This window comes from Aptenodytes patagonicus, chromosome 7 (genome assembly GCF_965638725.1).
Source record: "Aptenodytes patagonicus chromosome 7, bAptPat1.pri.cur, whole genome shotgun sequence".
Classification (NCBI taxonomy): domain Eukaryota; kingdom Metazoa; phylum Chordata; class Aves; order Sphenisciformes; family Spheniscidae; genus Aptenodytes; species Aptenodytes patagonicus.
In genome coordinates this window covers 2991511-3012526 of record NC_134955.1, presented here as the reverse complement: position 1 = coordinate 3012526, position 21016 = coordinate 2991511, and the positions used below count along the sequence as shown (strand labels likewise).

Genomic DNA, 21016 nt, shown 5'->3' with positions numbered 1-21016 from the left:
GTAGCCACGAAACAGTGCCAGAGCTGACTAGCTTAGTGAATTCAAGTCAAAATTAAGAGAAGGCTATCACACTGAATGACCTCCTTTTAGTCTCTTTATGTCCTGCAGCGCTGTCTTAGCAGGACTCTATACTGGACCGACACCTAAAATGCCTCTAGGCAGCCTTGTTCATTTTCCACTAACCTTACTATGATTTAAAAAGTAGAACCTATATTTTATTTTACACTGTCCTTTCATGAACATGCACAACGGCGTTCTTAAAACTTAACTACTCTTATTCATGAATAAGCCATGACTGAATACCTTCAGATTAAACTAAGCCTGCACGGACACCAAGATAAAAAAATGTAAGTCCTTTCTTCACAACATGCAAGCAAATCACTTCTAAATCATCTCACTCTCTCGGCTTTGAAATGCAAACTTAACTCCTATGACAAAAGGATCCGTTGTTATGCAAGAACCAGCAGCCAGAAAGTGTTGAACTGAATACGCGGGCAAGTCGATTAAAGTTACCAGGAAAGATGTCAGGAAGCAAAAAAAGAACATGCAGGCAAATTCATCCCAGGCACAACTTTGCTGCTTCACGGCGTTCTTTTATTTCCTCCTGGTTCTTTAGATGAGAAAGAACTAAGATTTTTAGGTTACCCTACTTTGTACAGATTGTGTTAAGCCTCCTCCACGGTCACTGCATGTATTGGGAAATTTAATGTTTATTTCTATTTTAAAAGTAGAGAAAAGAATTACATCTTCTTTCTGCTTCTCTACTAAAATGCCACCTAGCAAGTCACTCTCAAGTAAGATGCGTTTTTCTACACTGATGTTTTAATAATTAATATGGAAAAGAAAAAGCAGTGTGATACACGCACATTTACAATTACAGACTCATTCCACGGGAAAATCTAGCTCAAGCTGGAAAGAGCCATCAAAAGCCAGTTACTACATAATCCTTATTACTGCTACATGGGCGAGCAGCAATTTCAAAGGAGTATTTACTAAAAGCAGATAACGCCAGGTTGCAGCATCAGATGAATCAGATAAGACACAGCCAGTAATAAAATTGACTTAATTTTCTCCCTTCCCCCCCCAAATAATATGCTAAATCAAAAAGCCATGAAATGCAACCTTCTTCAGCAGAACTCTTTTAGTAAAAGACTGAGCAAGTGTGCTATTTGCTAGATTTTGCTTTCCTTGACATTACAGTAAATGTCGGGTTAAACAGAAAAATTAGCTAGTGTGTATAGGTCTGTGCTGCTGTAGGGTAAAAACTTTCACCTCTGAAGGCAGTCCTACCTCGTAGAAAAGCCAAAATGTGCTATATTAGCAGCTTCTTCCCCAAACACTTTCAGAAAAATGTCTTCCTACTCACAGCAGGCAGTAGATACTGCCCACTATTTCACAGTAAAAACTGTTCACGGGATTCAATTCTGCAAACACTTAATAATACAGTGTTGCTTAAACCGCTAAGCCGAATGGCTGAAAATGCTTTTTGAAAGCCCTTAGGATAAAATGCATCAGGTTAATAGAATACTATGATTATTTTACCTAATACATTTGGTGGATTCGTTCCAAACTCTGTGGGTTAACTATAACAAAACCTTTGGAAACAGCAGTCTAGTAAAAGTCAATGCCAATAACATACTCTGACGAAGACGGATACGGGACAGCAGTGTATGCCAACTGCTTGTCACGAATGTTCTCTCCAAACGGCAATGCAAGAAGATGCTAAGTCTATCCTAGAGGCATAGATCCTCCATTTTCATAAGCAACAAGAACTCACTCGGATATTGCCAGAAATGAACACTGAATAACCTGTATAGTCATGCAAAAGCAAGAGATCATGCGACCACATCACCTGTCCATCATAACTATGATCATTAATCCGTACTTGCAGGCCTGAAGTGCCCACGAGTCCCACTCACAGGTTGTGCTCAGCACTGCACGGACACAAAATAAAAATATCATCGTTGCCCAGAAATGCAAGTGTAAGTTCACAGAATCATAGAATAGTTTGGGCTGGAAGGGACCTCTAAAGGTCATCTAGTCCAACCGCCCTGCCATGGGCAGGGACATCTTCAACTAGATCAGGTTCCCCAGAGCCCCGTCCAACCTGACCTTGAATGTTTCCAGAGATGGGGCATCCACCACCTCTCTGGGCAACCTGGGCCAGTGTTTCACCACCCTCAGCGTAAACAATTTCTTCCTTAGATCTAGTCTGAAGTTGTGGCAATCCGTTTGGACACAAGCAGACAGAGGAACACAGGAGAACAGCAGGACATGGTTGGGCATCCTGGTCATCATGGCAGAAGCAGCCTCAGCACAAAAGGTGGATTACAGTTTCGCCGATATTTCTGGTTCATTAGTATTGACTAATTCAATCAGTGTCGCTAAAGCTATTACACACACATAATAGCGGCACACAAAATGTAATAAGGTATTACATTTTATAGAGAAACTGAATGGTATTAATATCTCAAAATAGCACAGTTTAACAATAAGAAAAATTTAAATGTAGCAGATTACCACAAGCATCCTTATCTATGGTTCGTGAAACAAATTTCCCATAAGGTTTAACCTTCTTATACCACACATACAGGTACAGGAATCAGAAATTCACAAAAGAACAACATCTCTCATCTCTCCCGGAGCAGAGTCTGATATAATATACTTTTCTGCCAGAACACTGAGGAAAAAAAAATACTGGATATCTGTCACTGTCTAGATGTTTATACAGTGCCTATCATTTCCATTTCAATACATGTAAAACCCTGGCAACAATGCACTACAAATAAATGGACATTTTATATTAATCTTGTTCATATAGCACCCATCTTAGGACTAATGGGTTTTTTTGATGTCTTAGAGACACAACATTTATTCACCCCAAATTTGCTCTAAACCAATAAAAATACAAAAACTTGTTCTGGTAGACACAACAATGAAGTAAAGTGTTTCCAATGACAAGATTTACCATGTTCTTTATAGCTACAGAAAAAAAACACGCACAGTTGTCACAGCTGACCTTTTTACAAGGATAAGACATGCTATGTGTGACTGCTCAGTTACGATCAGGCTATTTAAGAACTTACCCTTGCTGCCTTCTCTTCTAGGATACAGTATAAATAAAATCACAGGAGCAATATTCAATCTTGCTATCAAAAGCCTATAATTAAATTAAGATTATACAAATCTCCATTGCCTCTTGCAACTTCACCCACGGCAACTAATGGCGTCTGAATCACACACGAGCCTTTCTTACACTGAGGCAAGAACTGGTAGTGACCCTTCCAATTTAGTTTGCTTAATGTGTTCCCTTTTATAACCCAGTTTCGGTTGCTTCTGAGCTTTTGGAAGTTTATCCATTTGGTGGAAAAACAAACAGATTGGCTCCTAGCTACCTCAGAGACACTCTGTTTCTCCCAGGGAAATCCTGCTGCATGTGAGAACACCTGAGGCATTTCAGCTGGGCACCCCTGTCTGAGCAGGGAGAGAAAGCGCAAAGGGGAACAAAAAAAAGGGTCTCGGATCATTTACATGGAGCACAATACAAAAGACGGTCTCATGGACACTCCTTCACAAGTGCAGCAACAACAGCTTTTTTTAAAAAAAGACACATTCTGCAGTAAGGATTTTTAGCATCTCCAAGTGGGGCAATATTTTGCCTTTCTCAATAAAAGATAGTTCTATCATTTCATTTCTTTATGTTTTACCATATTACTTCCATTTGTCTGCTTTTCTGAAAAAGGACAGGGGTTAAGACAAAGGTTAGGAGTGATCAGCCAGCACTATGCAAACCATCACTGGGTCACGGCGAATGAATTTTAACCCCATTCTGTATCCACATGTATTTTTCTGCTCCTGTATCTCTTACTATATGCAGCCCCTATCAAGCCAAGTGACAGTATTCGTGAAAGCCCCTTAGGCTGAGGTCCGAATTTTCAAAAGTAGCTGCAATATCTTCAGAAGTAGTTGAGGCAGAAGCATCTTTGCTGTCTCGTGTTTTCAGCAAGGGTATTACATTCTGCTTTGTTATCTTCTTGTCACCGGCTGTATAATGAACCAAATATTGACTTTTGGTAACTGTACTTCATGTGCCAGTGAGGAGAAGCATCTGCCTAACAGTTTGTCAATACTTCAAAGTTGACAGTAGCAGGAAATCTGCTGACACTCGAGGTCACCTCTAACTTGCCATCAAGCACTTTCCTGTTGGAAGTGTTACTTAGAATCATAGAATCATTAAGGCTGGAAAAGACCTCTAAGATCATCGAGTCCAACCGTCGACCCAACACCACCATGCCCACTAAACCATGTCCCTAAGTGCCGCATCTACTCGTCTTTTAAATACTTCCAGGGATGGGGACTCCACCACTTCCCTGGGCAGCCTGGTCCAATGTTTCACCACTCTTTCAGTACAGAAATTTTTCCTCATGTCCAATCTAAACCTCCCCTGGCGCAACTTGAGGCCATTTCCTCTCGTCCTATCGCTTGTTACTTGGGAGAAGAGACCGACCCCCACCTCGCTACAACCTCCTTTCAGGTAGTTGTAGAGAGCGATGAGGTCTCCCCTCAGCCTCCTCTTCTCCAGGCTAAACAACCCCAGTTCCCTCAGCCGCTCCTCATCAGACTTGTTCTCCAGACCCCTCACCAGCCTCGTTGCCCTTCTCTGGACACGCTCCAGCACCTCGACGTCCTTCTTGTAGTGAGGGGCCCAAAACTGAACACAGTATTGGAGGTGCGGCCTCACCAGGGCCGAGTACAGGGGCACGATCACTTCCCTGCTCCTGCTGGCCACACTATTTCTGATACAGGCCAGGATGCCATTGGCCTTCTTGGCCGCCTGGGCACACTGCCGGCTCATGTTCAGCCGGCTGTCGACCAGCACCCCCAGGAACATACTTGGAAGAGTATCTTGTATCTCTACTATTCTCAGGAATATTTTCATTTGGCAACATTTCCCCTAATACCCTAACAGATAACATATCAGCACCACGAAGGCATAAATATGCCCAAGGTGACGTGTGTAATTCCCAAAAAGCCTTTTTCTCAAATGAGAACGTGTGTTCCTCTGTATAAATAGCACTTCAAGGTAAGTGATGACAAAACATATAATAACTAATCATTGTTTGTACCTGGATATATCACCATGAGACCCCTCTTTTTTTTTAAATTTTTTATTTTCATTACGTCTTTTTAACAAATTATGTTGAGTATGCCTACATATGTACATACTAACACACTTTTTTATTTTTAAAGGAAAAATCCATAGTTTGTTCTGGTATGGTCACTTGTATAGATTTAAAAATACTAAATGCAACTCTTACTAATACTTCTATGTCTCAGTCTTAAAAAGCCAGTCTGTAGAATTTTTTTATTATACTTATTCTAGTACTTCTGGGGTTTTCACATGATTAAAACCTTAAATCTTTTCCTATCAAGATCTAAATATCACAAATAATGAGTAAGTGCAAATTAGACTGTACACTCTTCCATGACAGATTGTCCTTTACCTATTATTTCCGTACTGCAAAACACAACATAACTGATCAACACAAGCAGTGAGCTAACATAAAAAAAAAAAAAGCCACCAAAGCAAGGATGAATTAATTCCATTATCTGACTCAAATCAGGACAAAAACTGGAAAAAGCTGCATGTCTGACTAAAGGCAGAATGCATCATGAGAAAAGAGCTACATTTTTTGCCAATAATACACAATATTCAACGATGCATTCTTCACACAGGTGCTTCAGAAAAGGAATTAGGATGAAAATAAATACTTGGCAAAAACAAAGTCCTTGTGTAATTTATATGCTCCATTAACACAACAGTTACACATTTTAACATCAAGAGAGAAAACATTACTTCATATTTGTAAAGATGCCTTTTTGAAGCACCGGACAGAGATTTTCAGTTTTAAAGTTAGCTTTCTCACACTTTCACCCTTTCAAAAATAAGTCAGAGACAAAATATACCTGAGAAAAACTTCTTGCCCTTTGCCTGCAAATTTCACCAAAAAGATGAAATTCAACATTATAATGAACTAAATCAAAATTGGGGTTTGGGAAGCCATTGTAGCGATATGCTGGGTAATAAACAAGATGAATTTTTTACAAACCACTAGCAGGGCTGGGAGCATTGCACGCACGTCCACCTTGTGACAGCCCCATCCTCCCTGGCCTCCCAGCTCAGCCGTTCCAACCCGAGGCTTCCTCCCCAGCACCGCTACCCAAGCAAGACTCCCTTTTCACACTTTTTTACTTTTTAAAGTCCCAATTGCCCTCTAATCTGAATTTCTTTCTCCTCTGCCCTTGACAATTAAAAAATCTCCCCAAGACCCTTATGAGTCTTGGTCTTGCTCCATTCACTCTTTGGGGCTCGGGCTCCCAGCCGGTCTCGTACTTTCTCACCCATCTCCAAGCTCAATGTTTGCTTACCCATGCCCGATTGCGCCTGCCTATATTCCCCCCAGCCGGCTTAGCTTCCAAAATACGTAGTCTGGTTTTGGAGCCCCTGTATCTGAGTCAGACTGCAAACCGGTTTACACTGCCACGTTATTAACATGGAGATCACCGACAGCATGCAGGGCAATTAAAGAAAACAAACCAAAACAACATAACACAACAGGGGAGACGGGGCAAGGAGAGGTGGGTCAACAGAGTTTTTCAGTATGAGCAAAACAACACATGTTTTCCCTCACTCATACTCCGAAATAGCTGAATCATTTTGTTTTTCCGAACAATGCCGCCTGAGATACCAGGCATGGAAAATTTCATTTCAAATGATTCAAATCTGGCAAGAATATGAGCAATTGAAAATAGATGTACAGCCAACAAACTGAGAGGAACAATTCTACCTGCAGTGGACCTGGAAGATTGCTGCTCCTCCTGCCATCTATGTAACATAAGCGCATTAATAACCCATGCTGATTTGGGATAGCAATGGTCAATAACGAGGTACATCTGAGAGAGAAATCATTCTCAGGTACAATTCTGCCATTAGAAGGTGTCACTAAATGGCACCTCAGAATAGTTCTTCTGTATATTTGAACACGTAAGCTTCAAAAACACTAATTATTAGCTCTATTAGCTCTAAGCTTGAAAGTGCTTTATAGCCCATATGAAAACATACAAATTATTTGTATAGAGCTTCTGCTCACTAAAAGAAAAAGGAAAAACACGATAAACAAGGTGTATGTTGATTTTAACTTACACAACAGAATTTCAACAGCTTGTAAACACTGCAAAACTCTGATATTTCTGAGTTACTGGATTAATATCTGCCAGATAGGTAAGAAATTATTTTACATTAATCTAGGAGCACATAAAATATCAACGTCTATGGACGTTGATAGGATATCATGGCTTTTCTGAAAGGATATTTTGGGAGGTTTTACTAATAAAATAGAAACTGTAACATCAAAAAAAACCCTAAAACCACTGGAAATTTTAAAGCTAACCTATGGCTGGAACAGAAGTCACAGTTCAGCATTTCATAAGCCAGTATATGAGAGCTGTAAATCAATGTACTGTATATGCTGGTGGCAAACATCATGTTTTGGCAAGCTCTACGAATGGTTATGGAGGCATCAGCAGTGCTTCCAGCAGGCATGGCTGAGGGCACGTCCGAGCTCAGCGCTACGAATGAAAGCACAGACCTGCTCCGATTTTAGTTACTTCAAAAGAAAAAGGGCCAAGCACAATGTATGTAACACTGTATTATTAGCTAGCACTTCCAGCTCTGTAAGGCCAACTTTTTTTTCCATCTGTTAGCACAGAATAATTAGTGTATAAGATACTTAGATTACCCAGCCAAGACAGGATGGATAAGTGATTAATAAACAGAATTGGCAATATAGTATAATCATGTGGCACAGGTTTCACCTTAACTCTAATCGTTAATCAGCCTTTAACCGAAATGCACAGTACACAAAAAATTCTCACACTTAGACCGAGGACGGTGATGCAGGAATTGCCCTAATCTTCTTGGAACACACACGGGGAAGACGGAGGGAGGAGATTCACCCCACATCCATACAAGTGTTAATACTTATTAGCAGGGGGGGACCCCACAAAAAACACACAGAGAAATTTGTGCTGACCCATATTGGGTTATTGCAGAGTACATCCTATCAGCAGCACAATCTATTAAGGTTGACAGTCACAGACAGACTTTCGGCTCTGGATGACATCAACTGTACTCAGCACTGATTACTAACTTAATGGACCCCACTAATCAGTCAGGATGAAACACATTCCTTCAAAGGCAGCTAATGAAAGCTTACGTGCTCAACTGGGAAATACAGGCAAGCTTTTTCATGGCCTCGACGCCTGGCAATGCCATTCCAGCACTAACTCTGCTAGACACTGAAAAGGCGAAAAGGACAGCCAGATCCCAGGCAGGGATGGGCACACAGTGTGGGATACCTGCAGTAAGTGGCAGGGAGTTCAGCCCAGACTAGTTTTCCTTCCATATGATCCGGTAAACCCATGCTTGTTTTAATAAGCACTGTGATTTGGTAAGAAGTGAACGCATGCACAGCTTTTTTTTGGTAATAAAATTACACTACGTTCATTGGACACAAATGCTAGATACACACTCTGCTGCTTATTTTCAACAAAATAAATAAAGCTTTGGCAGGCCTTGAAAGCAACACACAAATTTCTCCATGTCTGGATACTTCTGCTTTACAGAATAGCACAGTTTTCACATCATCAATTTTTTAAGCAGCAATTCAAAAGGATCATCCTTTTAGATTTCTGAGAAAAGAACGTAACGGGGGTTACTCAAAGGAATAGATGCTGCAGCTACAACCATTCTCATTATGTACATATGAGATGCTTCGGTGTTCCTTGCTACTGATTACATGAGTAAACATTGTTAGTATGCAAAATCCTATTAACTCAAGGGGATTCTGCATAATTTTATAACAACTCCACTTGTGGTGTCTGATCGACTGGGTCAGCAACAGACAGATGGCAAGGAATTAATTCTAATGCCGCTTTATTGCAGTGCTGGTGTCAGGGTTTTCTCTACTCACTGCATTCGGACAAACTAGAGCTTTTCCTTCCTTCCCTACACCTAAAAGTAACACACCGTGGAGTAAAAAGATGGGAAGTAATTTCCTTTTTTTAAGTATGTGGATCTAGAAAGGATAAAGCAAAGCCAACCTAATTGTCAGTCCTTCTGTCTGTACTAGGGGGAGAGTGACCAGTCAAAAGCCCAACCGTCAGAAGTGTTAACATATAATAAACGATAACAAATAGGATTTTATTCCACGGGGACAGGAGATAGTTCACCGGTCAAGTAAGTGCACTTCCACAGCTACACCCTTCCCTTGAAATTATTTCTTCTGTCTCCTGTGCTCACTTGATTTTTAGTTTTGGCTAGTCATCCTTCACTTCTTGAAGCCCTACAACTATCAGCACTAGCTTTTACAAATATTTTCTTTTCTGCCTTTTTCCCCTGTATTTTCCTGTTCTAAGAGGAAGAACAAGAACGTTGCAGCAGTCAGCACAAAGAGGAAGACAAATGGAAACTATTCTACTTGCCATTTACCCTCCCCACATAAAACCCTAAAACAAAAAGAAAAGTTAATCTCAAAGATGTAAAGTAATAAAATACTCTAATCACTCAAAGTAAAGAGATGACACTGGAACCCATCCCTCCAATAGTTAGGGTTTTCTCTTATTCCATTTTTTAATCACTCCATAATTCTAAGGTGCAGTGATAAGTATTACCTAGTACTTAGTGAATTTGTGCTTAGCATATATTTAGATGGCAAACTATTAGCAGTCCGAAAATGGTGCCTAAAATTAAATTATTAATGCACTGTTTCCCCAATTTTGGGAAAACGGTCCCAAAAGTAAACAATGATCTGGCTGGGATTTGCAGGCAGAACTCTTAAGCTCTTGAGATACGCAACTTACATCCAGAAAACCTTCAAAATACGGAGATAATTAAACTGATATAGAAATATTTGGCTGAGTATTTTTTAAAAGCCTGAAACTCAGAGGTGTTATCTACACGTAATCTTTGGGGAGCCAACTCAGAGACCCACATGGACATAGTTAATATTCCCATTATTTCAAAGCATGAGAGAAAAGGCAGTCTTCCTTGAATCCTATGCCAGCATTATCCAAAGCGGGTCAAGGATGTAATGGGAAAGATACAACAAGCAAAGGTAAATCAGGATTTCTTTTGGTTGAAAGACTACTTGGTTTTGGGAAATAGCCCCCTCACGTTTCACAACAGGACAGTTCCTTTTAATGGTACTGTGCCACCATTCTTCCAGAAGCACTATTTTCTGTAACTTGAAAAAAATTCTTTCTGCTCCTTTTTCTTAAAGCATTACAGCTTTCGTCCCTACTTCTCACGTGTCAATTTGCATTATGAATGTTTCTCTGAAATCCAGGCTAATTAAGACTGCTTCAGAAATAAGGGCTTAAGGTTTGTCAGGCATACCTGACAACCCTGTCTTTGGACAAACAATTTCCTTCCATTTGGATTTTTAATTAAGCTTTCTGAAAGTACTTTAATATAAGAAAATGGTGAAAAAAACATCTAGTCAGTTTTGACTAATCCAAAGAAAGACTTCATTTTCTTTTGGAGACATAGATGACAGCTTCAACTTTTACCACTGACAGGGCATTAAATCAACCCCACCCCTGAAACTTAGCCCAGCTCTTTGGCCTCACATCCAAGGAAGGACGAGCTTCTTTCTGGCTAAGTCAACAGGGGCCAAGCAAAGCTTAGCTGCCCAGTCACTCCGTGGATCCCTCTTACATGGGACTGGAGATAATCACAAAGCAAAGCACATCCGACCACAGGACACCAATGACTTCGTGTTTTGTCATCAACAGCTCATATAATTCTCAAACTCATTGACAGTGTCACCAGAACAGCTAAGGCTGAGTGTGTTTTTCTCTCATTCCTGATTATTCCAGGACATCTTCACTTATTGCATTACACGAAAGCCACAGTTTCCAAAATGATAGTTATCTTACTCTACAGCTGTTTTCAGCCTTGTGCAGTGTCACTTCTCCACAAAACCAAGTTCACGTGAGAATTTCTTGCAAATATTTCTGGGGGGCACGGGGAAGGGGTATTTCTTTTTTACCTGAAATGGAGACTGGCTGTTGTAATTCTTAATCTCCTTGTTGGCTCCTCGGAACAGCAGCACTCTTGCACAACTCTCCTGAAAACGGTAAAAGAGTAAACTTGTTAGTAAGGGTCTTTAGTTACTAAAGAGACATTGTGGCTATGAGATGTGTTGCTCTTTGGTATATATTTCCTTAGATAAGAAGTAAACAAAATAAATAAATAATCTGAGAAATTAAGTTATTAAAATAGTACTTTAAATATGACAAGGCTTTAGGCGCTTTAGCAGTGTGTTAGAGTAGAAACAATACGCAACTGTAAAAAAATGTAGAGGAACGCGAGAGGTAAACATCTTCTTAAATTTTTAAGAAACTGTACTGTGGAAATTCCATACTTGACAAATCAGTTTTTGCAGAAAATGTGTTAGTTCAAAATGAAATTTGACTAAATTGCTAAGAATTAAACAAAGCGGTTTTACCACTTGCATGCACTTATTTTGGTTTTTTTCAACCTATCTTCAATTTTAAACATTTAATGTATGATTTTTTTTTTAATGTACCTGAAATTATTTGGTCTGGCTATACACACTGCACTGACCAGTCTTACCTTCTCTTTTTTTCCCCTAAAAAAATACTAACAGTTACAGTGCAAACCCAATACAGCTCTTCTAACAGGAGAAAAGTACGGCTTCAGGCCCTCTAAACTGAGGAAATCTGCAAATGAAATCCCTTAAAATCTATTTTTTGGACCGACACAGTGTATTGCTTAAGCCACTACTCTGCGTTGCTGTAAAATATGACTGACCACAACCTGCTAGAAATCCTCTGCGGTTCTGGCACGGTTCTCAGAATACTAGACTTTTTGATGACCCATATATAGGCTGTATTTCCTACCCATCATCTTTAATGTTCATCTTAGGACCTTATGCAAACCAGTTCACATTTCAAAATGCTTTTCTGTTTCCTCATCATAAATATTTCTATTAATTTTCTTGTGCTTTCCAGATTTCTTGTCATGTTGTGTTATGGAGTTCTAGCTAATGAGGTATTCCAATGTGCTACCTTTCACTTTTAACAGTAAATTTGCAGCCAGAGAAAACAATCGTATAATTTAGCTATTTCAGTGACAGAAATGAAGCTTATTTACTTGATTCTGAGTCATAAGTGAATGCGCAGAAATTATGATTGAAAATAATTTTTGTCATTGTGGTTTCTAATTTATCCCGCCAGATTCTTGATCCATCTTGATCCCCATCACAGGGTTGTCCTAAATGTATCTGGGGAGGAGGGTACCCTACCCTTTCACCAAGATTCAGTACTCCAAAAAGGTATCCTTTTGTTCCCACACTTCCTGTTCTGTGTAACAGATTGAAACAAGAGAATGGGTCACATCTCAAGACGGTATATTAACAATCATCTCATAGATGGTAGCTTTTTAATGATATCTAATTAACTGAGATAGTCTCATTTGCTCGCACAGAAATCTGCACATTAGGTGTGTTCTCTGTATCTCTAAACATAGGAAGACCGAGAGCAATGTGTAAAATGTCAAAATGTTTTTCTCATTTTTCTGTGTTCCGTATTAGCAATCATCCAAAAGAAGTAAACGTGCTGCAATCTAGATGAAGACCTCCAGGTTTTAAAAAAAACCTCACAGCTCTTTTCAGGGTTACTTTTCCAAGAATTCCTTTTTGACTGACTCCTAAATGATTCTAGGTTTGCACATTATATTATATTCCCATAATAACAACTATTCCACCAGGTACTGCTCAGTAAACATACTGGAAATGCTAGTAGAACGCTTTAGCGTTAAAATGCCCGGTTTTGATCATGAACTTGAGGATATAAACAATGATATTAAGAAACATACTGTATTTATTGGCTGGTTATTCATTTGGTTATCAGAATAAAAAATTCAACACTACAAAAGCAAAAGCATTACACATTTTAAAACTCCACATGATTTACAAATTTAACTAAGCTGTCTGCAGTATAATAAAAAATATGCAAAGTGATTTATTTATTAAATGTTTTTGATAAGAAAAGTTTTGACAAAAGTGGTCAGAGTTGTTCAACATAAGAATTTTCAAGAAAATTTGTTTGTTTATTCTTTTAAAACAGAAGCATAGTTAGCTTCATTTCTCTCCCTTTTGTCTCCTCCCCATCCTTCCAGTATTAAGGGGAACAAACTAGGGAGAATAAGCAAAAAAATCACCACCAGAAATTATTTTTCTTACTTTTCCTTTGTTAATTCAATGGAAATTCCACATTTTAGAGCTCCCCATTGTTACGGTGCTGCCTACGAATGCCGTAACTCCTGTTTGCACATATTTTAGCTCTGACAACCAAGTAACTTCTGATATTGTGAGTTTAGTATTGTTCATTCTTTATATCATACATAAACTGAATATGCAGTAGCTTTTTAGACTCTGTAAGATTAAAAACAATTTCACAGAGAAGTGTGGGCTTGTCAGCAGATCAGATTCAATTTGTTGTCTGAGAGCTAGTTACCTGATTTAATACTAAACAGTTTTCATATAGAATCCAATCCACTGACTGAAAAAAGGCACACTTCATCCCAGCGTTGTTATTTGCAAAATACAGAGCCATAAGATCTGTCTAGATTTTATTCGGTTACTGGATGGCCACGAAATAACTTTAAAAAACAAGAATTTATTGAGATCAGCACTTAGCTGACACTCAGGAAAACAGAATTACCAACTTCAGAAAGTATCCCAAGAAAATGCCCCAGGGAAGACTGGAAGGGAAAAATCAAATGGGTAATGACTCCATCTACAGGAATCAAGAGGTAAAAAGGATACTGCTGTCGTTCCCATCCTCTCCATCCAGACAAGGCCAACACGGTTCCTTCCACATTAGCTAATAACAACTTTCAATAAAAGGGACACTGGAAAAAATCAGCATAGGTTACTGTTCACAGCACCCTGAGAAAAACTTCACATATACCCGATTAAGGAAAACAGAAGCATGATAGCGTCACATGCTGTTAAACGTGATGTTAAACTTCCATTCATAAAGCCAAGCTTAATGACTATGAAAATATTTCCAAATTTGCAGATGTAATTTCAATTAGAATCTCTAAGTCTTCTACAGAATAATTTTTTCCACGGAAGGCAGGAGAAAAACCCATCGCTACATGAAAAATACTGTCATTCTACAGGATTATTCTCATTTCAGCATCATACTGCATAACCTTTGCTAAAAGCGTATGATCTTGTGACCAACTACAGTCATGAAAACACTGCAATAAAATGGTTACAAAAAAATAGAGATGAGTTCACGTTTTTAAGTTTATATGTCCATTATGGTCCGGGCTTCAAAATTCTCACTCAGGAAAAGTGAAGTAAATGAAGTTAAAGTGAATATTTTTAATTTCTTTTTTTCAACAGAATTGCTTATAGTTACACGTTAAGCTCTTGATGTGAAGCCTAAATGCAAAATTTTTGTTGAGATGAAGGTGAATTTCATTTCCCTGCAAAATTTTCTAGGAATTTTAACAAGTGCCAACCTGCAAAAGCTTTGTATGCCTACAGTCGCAGAAGCCATCCAAGCTGAGCAACGAAACTATTGCTAACCTTAAACTAGTTAGTGTAGGTACCTGACAGCCTGTTGGAGACGCTTTGTAGACAGTGAGCAAGAGGCAGCCCATAGAGGTACTGCTCCCACTGATACGCTGTGTACTTCAAATAATCAGCATTAACTTGAAAAATGTCAAATTATTCCCAAAATTCTGTTTTTTTTAAAAAGTTGAGGCTATTTTAGACCTAATTGAGAAATCTGTCTTGACAAGACTTTTGGAAAAAACTAAGATGGTAATTAATTAAGAAGCAGATGCTTTAACAGATGTTTCGCTAGTTACAGTCACATCTCGTGACTTGTGTTTTCCTAATTCAATGTAACATTATATGTGCTGCGTTTAACATAGTTGTAAAACTCATTCCCTCCCCACCCCATCTATGCAAAGAGAGTATAAAACGCTGTCAAACCAAATGGTTCTATTATTTGTAAATGACTACACAAGTTGTAAACAGCAGAGAATCCTGTAACTTCTGTATAATCTACGGATACATTTCCACAGTATTTTCCAAGTATTTCTTATTTAATTCTAATTTAAATTCTAGCAAAACAGCAATAAATTCTGAATAGGAGACAAATATTTAGATATGATACTAAAAAAAGTACAAGTCATTAGTACATGGTGTTGTTTTATTTTCTAATTAATAGGTATACTCTTTCTACCTACAATAAGCAGTTTTATTTGTAATCAGTGAATAAAATACTAATAATATAGTTTTTAATTATGTTCTTTCTAGTTTCTAAGACCCCTGTTTAAAAGCCGTAAGACTTCATTGCATATTAAAAAAATCAAATGAAAAATAATGAGCTACGTTCTTCTTCAGCGTAACTTGCCTCTGTAGATCAATAATAATGGGAAATTTATCCCAAAATCCATTTATTAAAAGCGAGGAAACTGCCTCTCAGGAAAACCTAACAGCAAACCCATAAACTTCTTCAACAGGAAACTCAACAAGCCTCTGTTTCTGTGGATGGACATGAAAGATTTAGCATTTGTACCTCAATTATGCCTTTTTTTCCCTGGCTACATGTCGTTCTCTTAGAGCAGTGGTTTCCAGTCTCCATGGGGACTGGACTCCCCGGACTCATCTTCTCCCAAAGCAAGACATCCCTCCCCACTTAGCCACGCAGAGGGAACCCCAGGCACCCCTCAGCTCCCGCCGGGGACCTTTGAAGGAGGACGGTATGACTCTGCGGCGCTGGGTCTGCCGGCAGAGGAAGCGTGTGCCAGCTCACCTGGTTGTACAGGGCACAGACGTGCAGCGCTGTGTTTCCCGAGGCGTTCTGCGCACACATATCGGCGCCGTAGAAGAGGAGGTGCTCTAGATGTTGGACGTGTCCGTATCGGCAAGCCTGTAAAGAGATGCATTTGTATTTTGGTTATTATACAATCTAGGCAAGCGTTCCAGGTAAAGATTTTTAGCAGAGAAGATGCTATTTTACCTAGGGTCTAATTTTTAGAACCACCCCTGGCTGAATGGGAGGACTAACACCCAGATGTGCATACCTGCCTGTAAACGTCAATGTGTGCACTTCAGGTACAGCAAGTCTGTGCATAAGTTTAGGCAGCTGCTTATTTGAGGAACAGCAATTTAAGGTATCAAGAAAACACAGTTTGACACTTTTTATCCACTAATATTCATAACTGTCAAATGTGACAAGCAGACGAACAGAAGATAGGTTTTTTGTCCTGCTAATCTTCGGAAAGTTGCCCACTAGATGGCACTGAAGATGATCAGATTTCTAAAGCTTGCCTTTAAGGTGTGAAAACAGTTTGGGGAAATCTGGCCAAAATTCAAGTAATAATCTTCTTGATTCTGTGGGCACTGAGGGAAAATCTGCAAGAGTTACTTTATCAACCACACAAATAAAAATGTTAGACCCTGAATACTTGGAAATAAACCTCTATGAAAGAGACTCCAGTGAAATTTGAAACTTTCCTGATTAGCAAGTAAGTTTGAGAAAAAACACAGTATTTCCCTTCATCAGTCTCATTCACTTGACTACCTTCCTCTCTATAGCACACCAACTGAGCACCTCCCAATCTGTAATGTTTTTAACTTCGTATCATCTCAGATCAGTATCATTCCTGTATAATAATATGGAATGTAAGTTGAGGGATACAGGTGTATACAAAGCCATTCACTCTGTCTTAGGTACCTAATTACTACTGACTTCAGTGGGAGTTACAAACCTACACATCTTGCAATTTGGACCAGAAAAATTAAGTGTACAGCTCAATACACAAATCAAATCTGTGACACATCCCAAATCCCAGGCTAGTATCCTAACCATTACATCTTTTCTTCCTCCATTTTCCATTTTGAATACACAGACAGGGAAAAAACAGTATTTATTAAATAGCTTATTCATTTACAAATTATTGGCCAAAATAATGGAGACATTATGCTAGCTCTTATTAGAGCAGGAACATTTTAACACTAGGCAACAGAAAGCAAGCGCCCAACAACAAGCAAAGGGAGAAACAGTACCAAACCGTAACTGTGTTTCTGACTGTGCGGGAGATTAGAGCAAATGCACAATTAGCTATAAATTACCAATTCTGTCTAGTCTCTAAAAGTCACTCAACATCTAGGTATGAACGTGCAGATGTAATTATTAAAATACCTCCTAAAATACAAGAACTAATTCCAACTTTCTATTCTTGCTGCAATAAACTGGACTAAAACCAGGCCCGTTCTCCACTTTGCTTCCTTTGCTAGAGCGGGATTTGCCTCCTCTTTGCCAACCTGACAATAACGCTTACTCAGCTTACGGGGAGGCGCTGGAAGACAACCAAGGCAGGGGAGATGCATTTCCCCTCGTTATAGGGGGTCTGCGTGGTAGATGAGCTGTCCAAACCATAGAATCATAGAATCATAGAATCATTGAGGTTGGAAAAGACCTCTAAGATCATCGAGTCCAACCGTCAACCCAACACCACCATGCCCACTAAACCATGTCCCTAAGCGCCTCATCTACACGTCTTTTAAATACCTCCAGGGACGGGGACTCCACCACTTCCCTGGGCAGCCTGTTCCAATGTTTCACCACTCTTTCAGTAAAGAAATTTTTCCTTACATCCAATCTAAACCTCCCCTGGCGCAACTTGAGGCCATTTCCTCTCGTCCTATCGCTTGTTACTTCGGAGAAAAGACCAACACCCACCTCGCTACAACCTCCTTTCAGGGAGTTGTTCATCAGGGCTCCCCAGTACGGTCAACGGAGAGAGACAGCTATCCCCAGAGGATATCCTTTTTATTACTATCCTAGCACAGCATGAACCGCCACCTTACCTTTTCCCCTTTGCGATAAGGGTAACCTCATAGAGTCTTAACTTCTACAGTTAAAGATTGTGTTAGCAAAATGAAAAATGTACTTGCTACCAATTATTTCCTTGCCACGCAAGGTAACTTTGCCTTCTTCACACAGATGACAACATACGGGATTGTATCATATCACCATCTTTCTTAATTCACCGAGGAATGCTTGTATTATTGATTACTGAAAAGAGATTGCCCGTAATCCAGGTGTAAACATTGATTTATTTAGGATTACAACCAATACAATGGGTTTGGAAAGCTCTGTTTCATTACGAGAAATAATAACCATATGTGTATAAGGCTAGCTTTTCAAAACAGGGAATTTTTCTCTATATTTTCAGCGAGTCCAGATGGGGTAATACTTTGATCTATACAATCCATTTCCTCCACATCCTCGGAAACAATGGTAGTAAATTAATCCTTTTTTTCCTACTAGAGATGGATCCAAACAACCTCGATCTGAACACACACAATGAGAAAGCTCAGATCCCTGCCCAAACCTGGGTACCAAAGCTATCTCCCATTTCTTTCAAAGAAAAGAAGAAAAGAAGTCGTGTACTAAAAAGATTAGTGCACAGAAAAGAAAGGGAACCTAGATAACCTAAGCAGGCCTGTAAGGTTGATTACTTATATCTTTATTTATCTGATCATACTACACCAGTTCCATTTTTTATGATTACTCAGACTCACCCATACAGAGCAAAGGCATAAAATAGCTGCAATGACATTAGGACTGCTAGAATCTTTAAACTTTGCAAATTACTGAGTTTACTGCTACGCAAAGAGAAATTAATAAAGCATTCTTACACAACTGCTGCATAATATTCAGACATTCTGGAGAAGACAAGATAAAAGAGTTCAGAGAAAAAGTTTTTTCAGAAAATGCCTTACCAAACATTATACGTCTTTTTAAGAGATACAGTTCAGGGTTTTGGTGAGGAAGGAGGTCTTTGGTACCTTTCCAATAGTTATGGTGAAGCTGACCAAGACGTGCCAGTGCCTGATGAATTCTGGCACCATACCTGGCTCAAGTTATCATGCACACCACGAACCTCAAAAAATTACTTTTTTAAAATCATTCTTCTCTATAGAGCACGCTACCACCTTTATCCACACGCTGAATATGTAAGAGAGGAAAGGAAAACCCATGTACAAACAGCAAAAGAAAAGTCATTAGAATCCCAGTTTCCACACACACAGGGAATGAAATCTGACTCAAACTGTGAGTCTGTAAGAGTTTAACATCCTTCAGTGCAACATACTGAAGAATCCTAGCAGCAGGATCCTGAATCCAAATCTTCCTGTACAGTTCACCAGAGAGAAAGGAGAAAGTACCTCTGACAAACACGGAGGAAGCATTACCAAGGATACTAAAATCGGCATCTAACAAAAAGATCGAGTTACACTTTTTTACTGAAGTGCCACTAATAAGATGCTAAACTTCCAAGAGTCCATTACATAAATACGACTAGTGCAATTTCTGCAGCAAAATCCACAGTAACCACAGGATTTCAAAGTTACGGAACTCCACTAGAACAGTTTCCACTTCTAATTCACCACAGCAGGATGCAAAGTAATAAGCAAGTAGAAAAAGGAAGAAATTCCACACTTGTACGTGCATGGACCAAACATATCCAAACGGCCTTCAACTCAGTGTTGAACCATAGAACATGCATGGCACATTTCCTCATGCAACTTCAGCTCCAAACAACTTTCCTACCTGATGAATTTCTTGCCATCCGTTTTCATCTTTGCAACTGACGGTAGCGTGTTCGTGAAGTAACAGTTCGCAGCAGTAAGGGTCCCCTCCCACAATAGCAGTGTGGTACAGAGGTGTCAGGCCACAGCTGTCTTTGTAGTTGGGAGATGCTCCAAGCTCTAAAAGGGTCTGAAAGCAATCACAAACTGTGAAAAATATATTTTGGAGGGACTTCTAACTATGAAGGGACTTTTCTACCTGAAAAAGTATTTACAAGGTTGATATTTGCCACAACATATATTTTTTGCTCACTTCTTTGTAAGCTGATAGAACGGGCTGCGGCACAGAGTAAGTTAAGCAAGGAATGACCTTGGAGGAATTAGGATCTAAAGGAATCTACGGGGATAGCAAGGAAAGGATGAGTGGCAATGTCCAATTTCCATCCTCTCATTAAGTTCAGAAACTCAGTTCTGAAAGCACCGCATCGCCTTTGCAACACATTCACCTCCTCAGTTACAAGATGCTTTATCAAAAATGTCATGCAATTTTAATACCTGTCAAAAGGAAATAAGCAAAAGCCGTAAACATAAGACTTAATCTAGAATATCAAGGTGATTTAAGAATACCTGTTAACATACAAAAGACAACAGAAGAGACTGTGTTAAGATAGGATGTGTAATCCATAACACTGGCATTTGCTTTCAAAGAGATAAGCAACAACAAAGTTATTCATATTTCTTCAGACAGATCTTTCCCAATCTATCAATGAATGAGGTTAAATTTCACCACTTTTTCTTCCTACCAAAAAAAAAAATCAGAAATTAAAAGACCCTTTATTGAAAGCAAATCCTAAGATTTGAAAGCCGCAAGAAAACACTAGAACAAGCACATATTAAAGGCTCCATTGAGGACAATACAGTAATTAACTGAAAACATCCTCTTTTTTTTTTTTTCTATAAAATAATGTATAATTTGCCACTGAAAGCATTTACCTTGAGGGTTACTTGGTTCTTGGCTCTGGCTGCTTTGTGCAGAGCTGTCATTCCATCTTTGGCTCTGAAGTCCAAATGTGCTCCTCCATTTTTCAGAGCTTTTATCACTTCTACTGTATTGTCAAGCTGAACTGCCAAAGTTAGGGGTGTTTCTAAAGAAGAGAATAGCATGTACTTGAAAAAAGAGCAAATTTATAAAATAAAGAACATTTGCTTTTAAAATGGTAAGTTAAAAATGCTGCTCAAGGAAAATCATAAATTACCAATTTTCTCCTTTGGACAGCAAAACCATACAGACTCCATTAGCCTAGACT

At 39.1% G+C, this 21016-nt stretch overlaps 1 protein-coding gene across 5 annotated transcripts in view; it reads right to left on the bottom strand.

Moving 5' to 3' along the window:
- Positions 1–21016, bottom strand: part of SHANK2 (SH3 and multiple ankyrin repeat domains 2) — a 368375-nt gene that overhangs the window by 290054 nt on the left and 57305 nt on the right. For all 5 annotated transcript variants that reach the window (XM_076343775.1, XM_076343769.1, XM_076343770.1 and 2 more), the window contains exons 8-11: positions 20703–20854; positions 19732–19899; positions 15925–16041; positions 11112–11189 (exon numbers count right to left, since the gene is read on the bottom strand). In XM_076343775.1, the coding sequence (XP_076199890.1) occupies positions 11112–11189; positions 15925–16041; positions 19732–19899; positions 20703–20854 (515 nt within the window). The remainder of the gene's footprint in view (positions 1–11111; positions 11190–15924; positions 16042–19731; positions 19900–20702; positions 20855–21016) is intronic.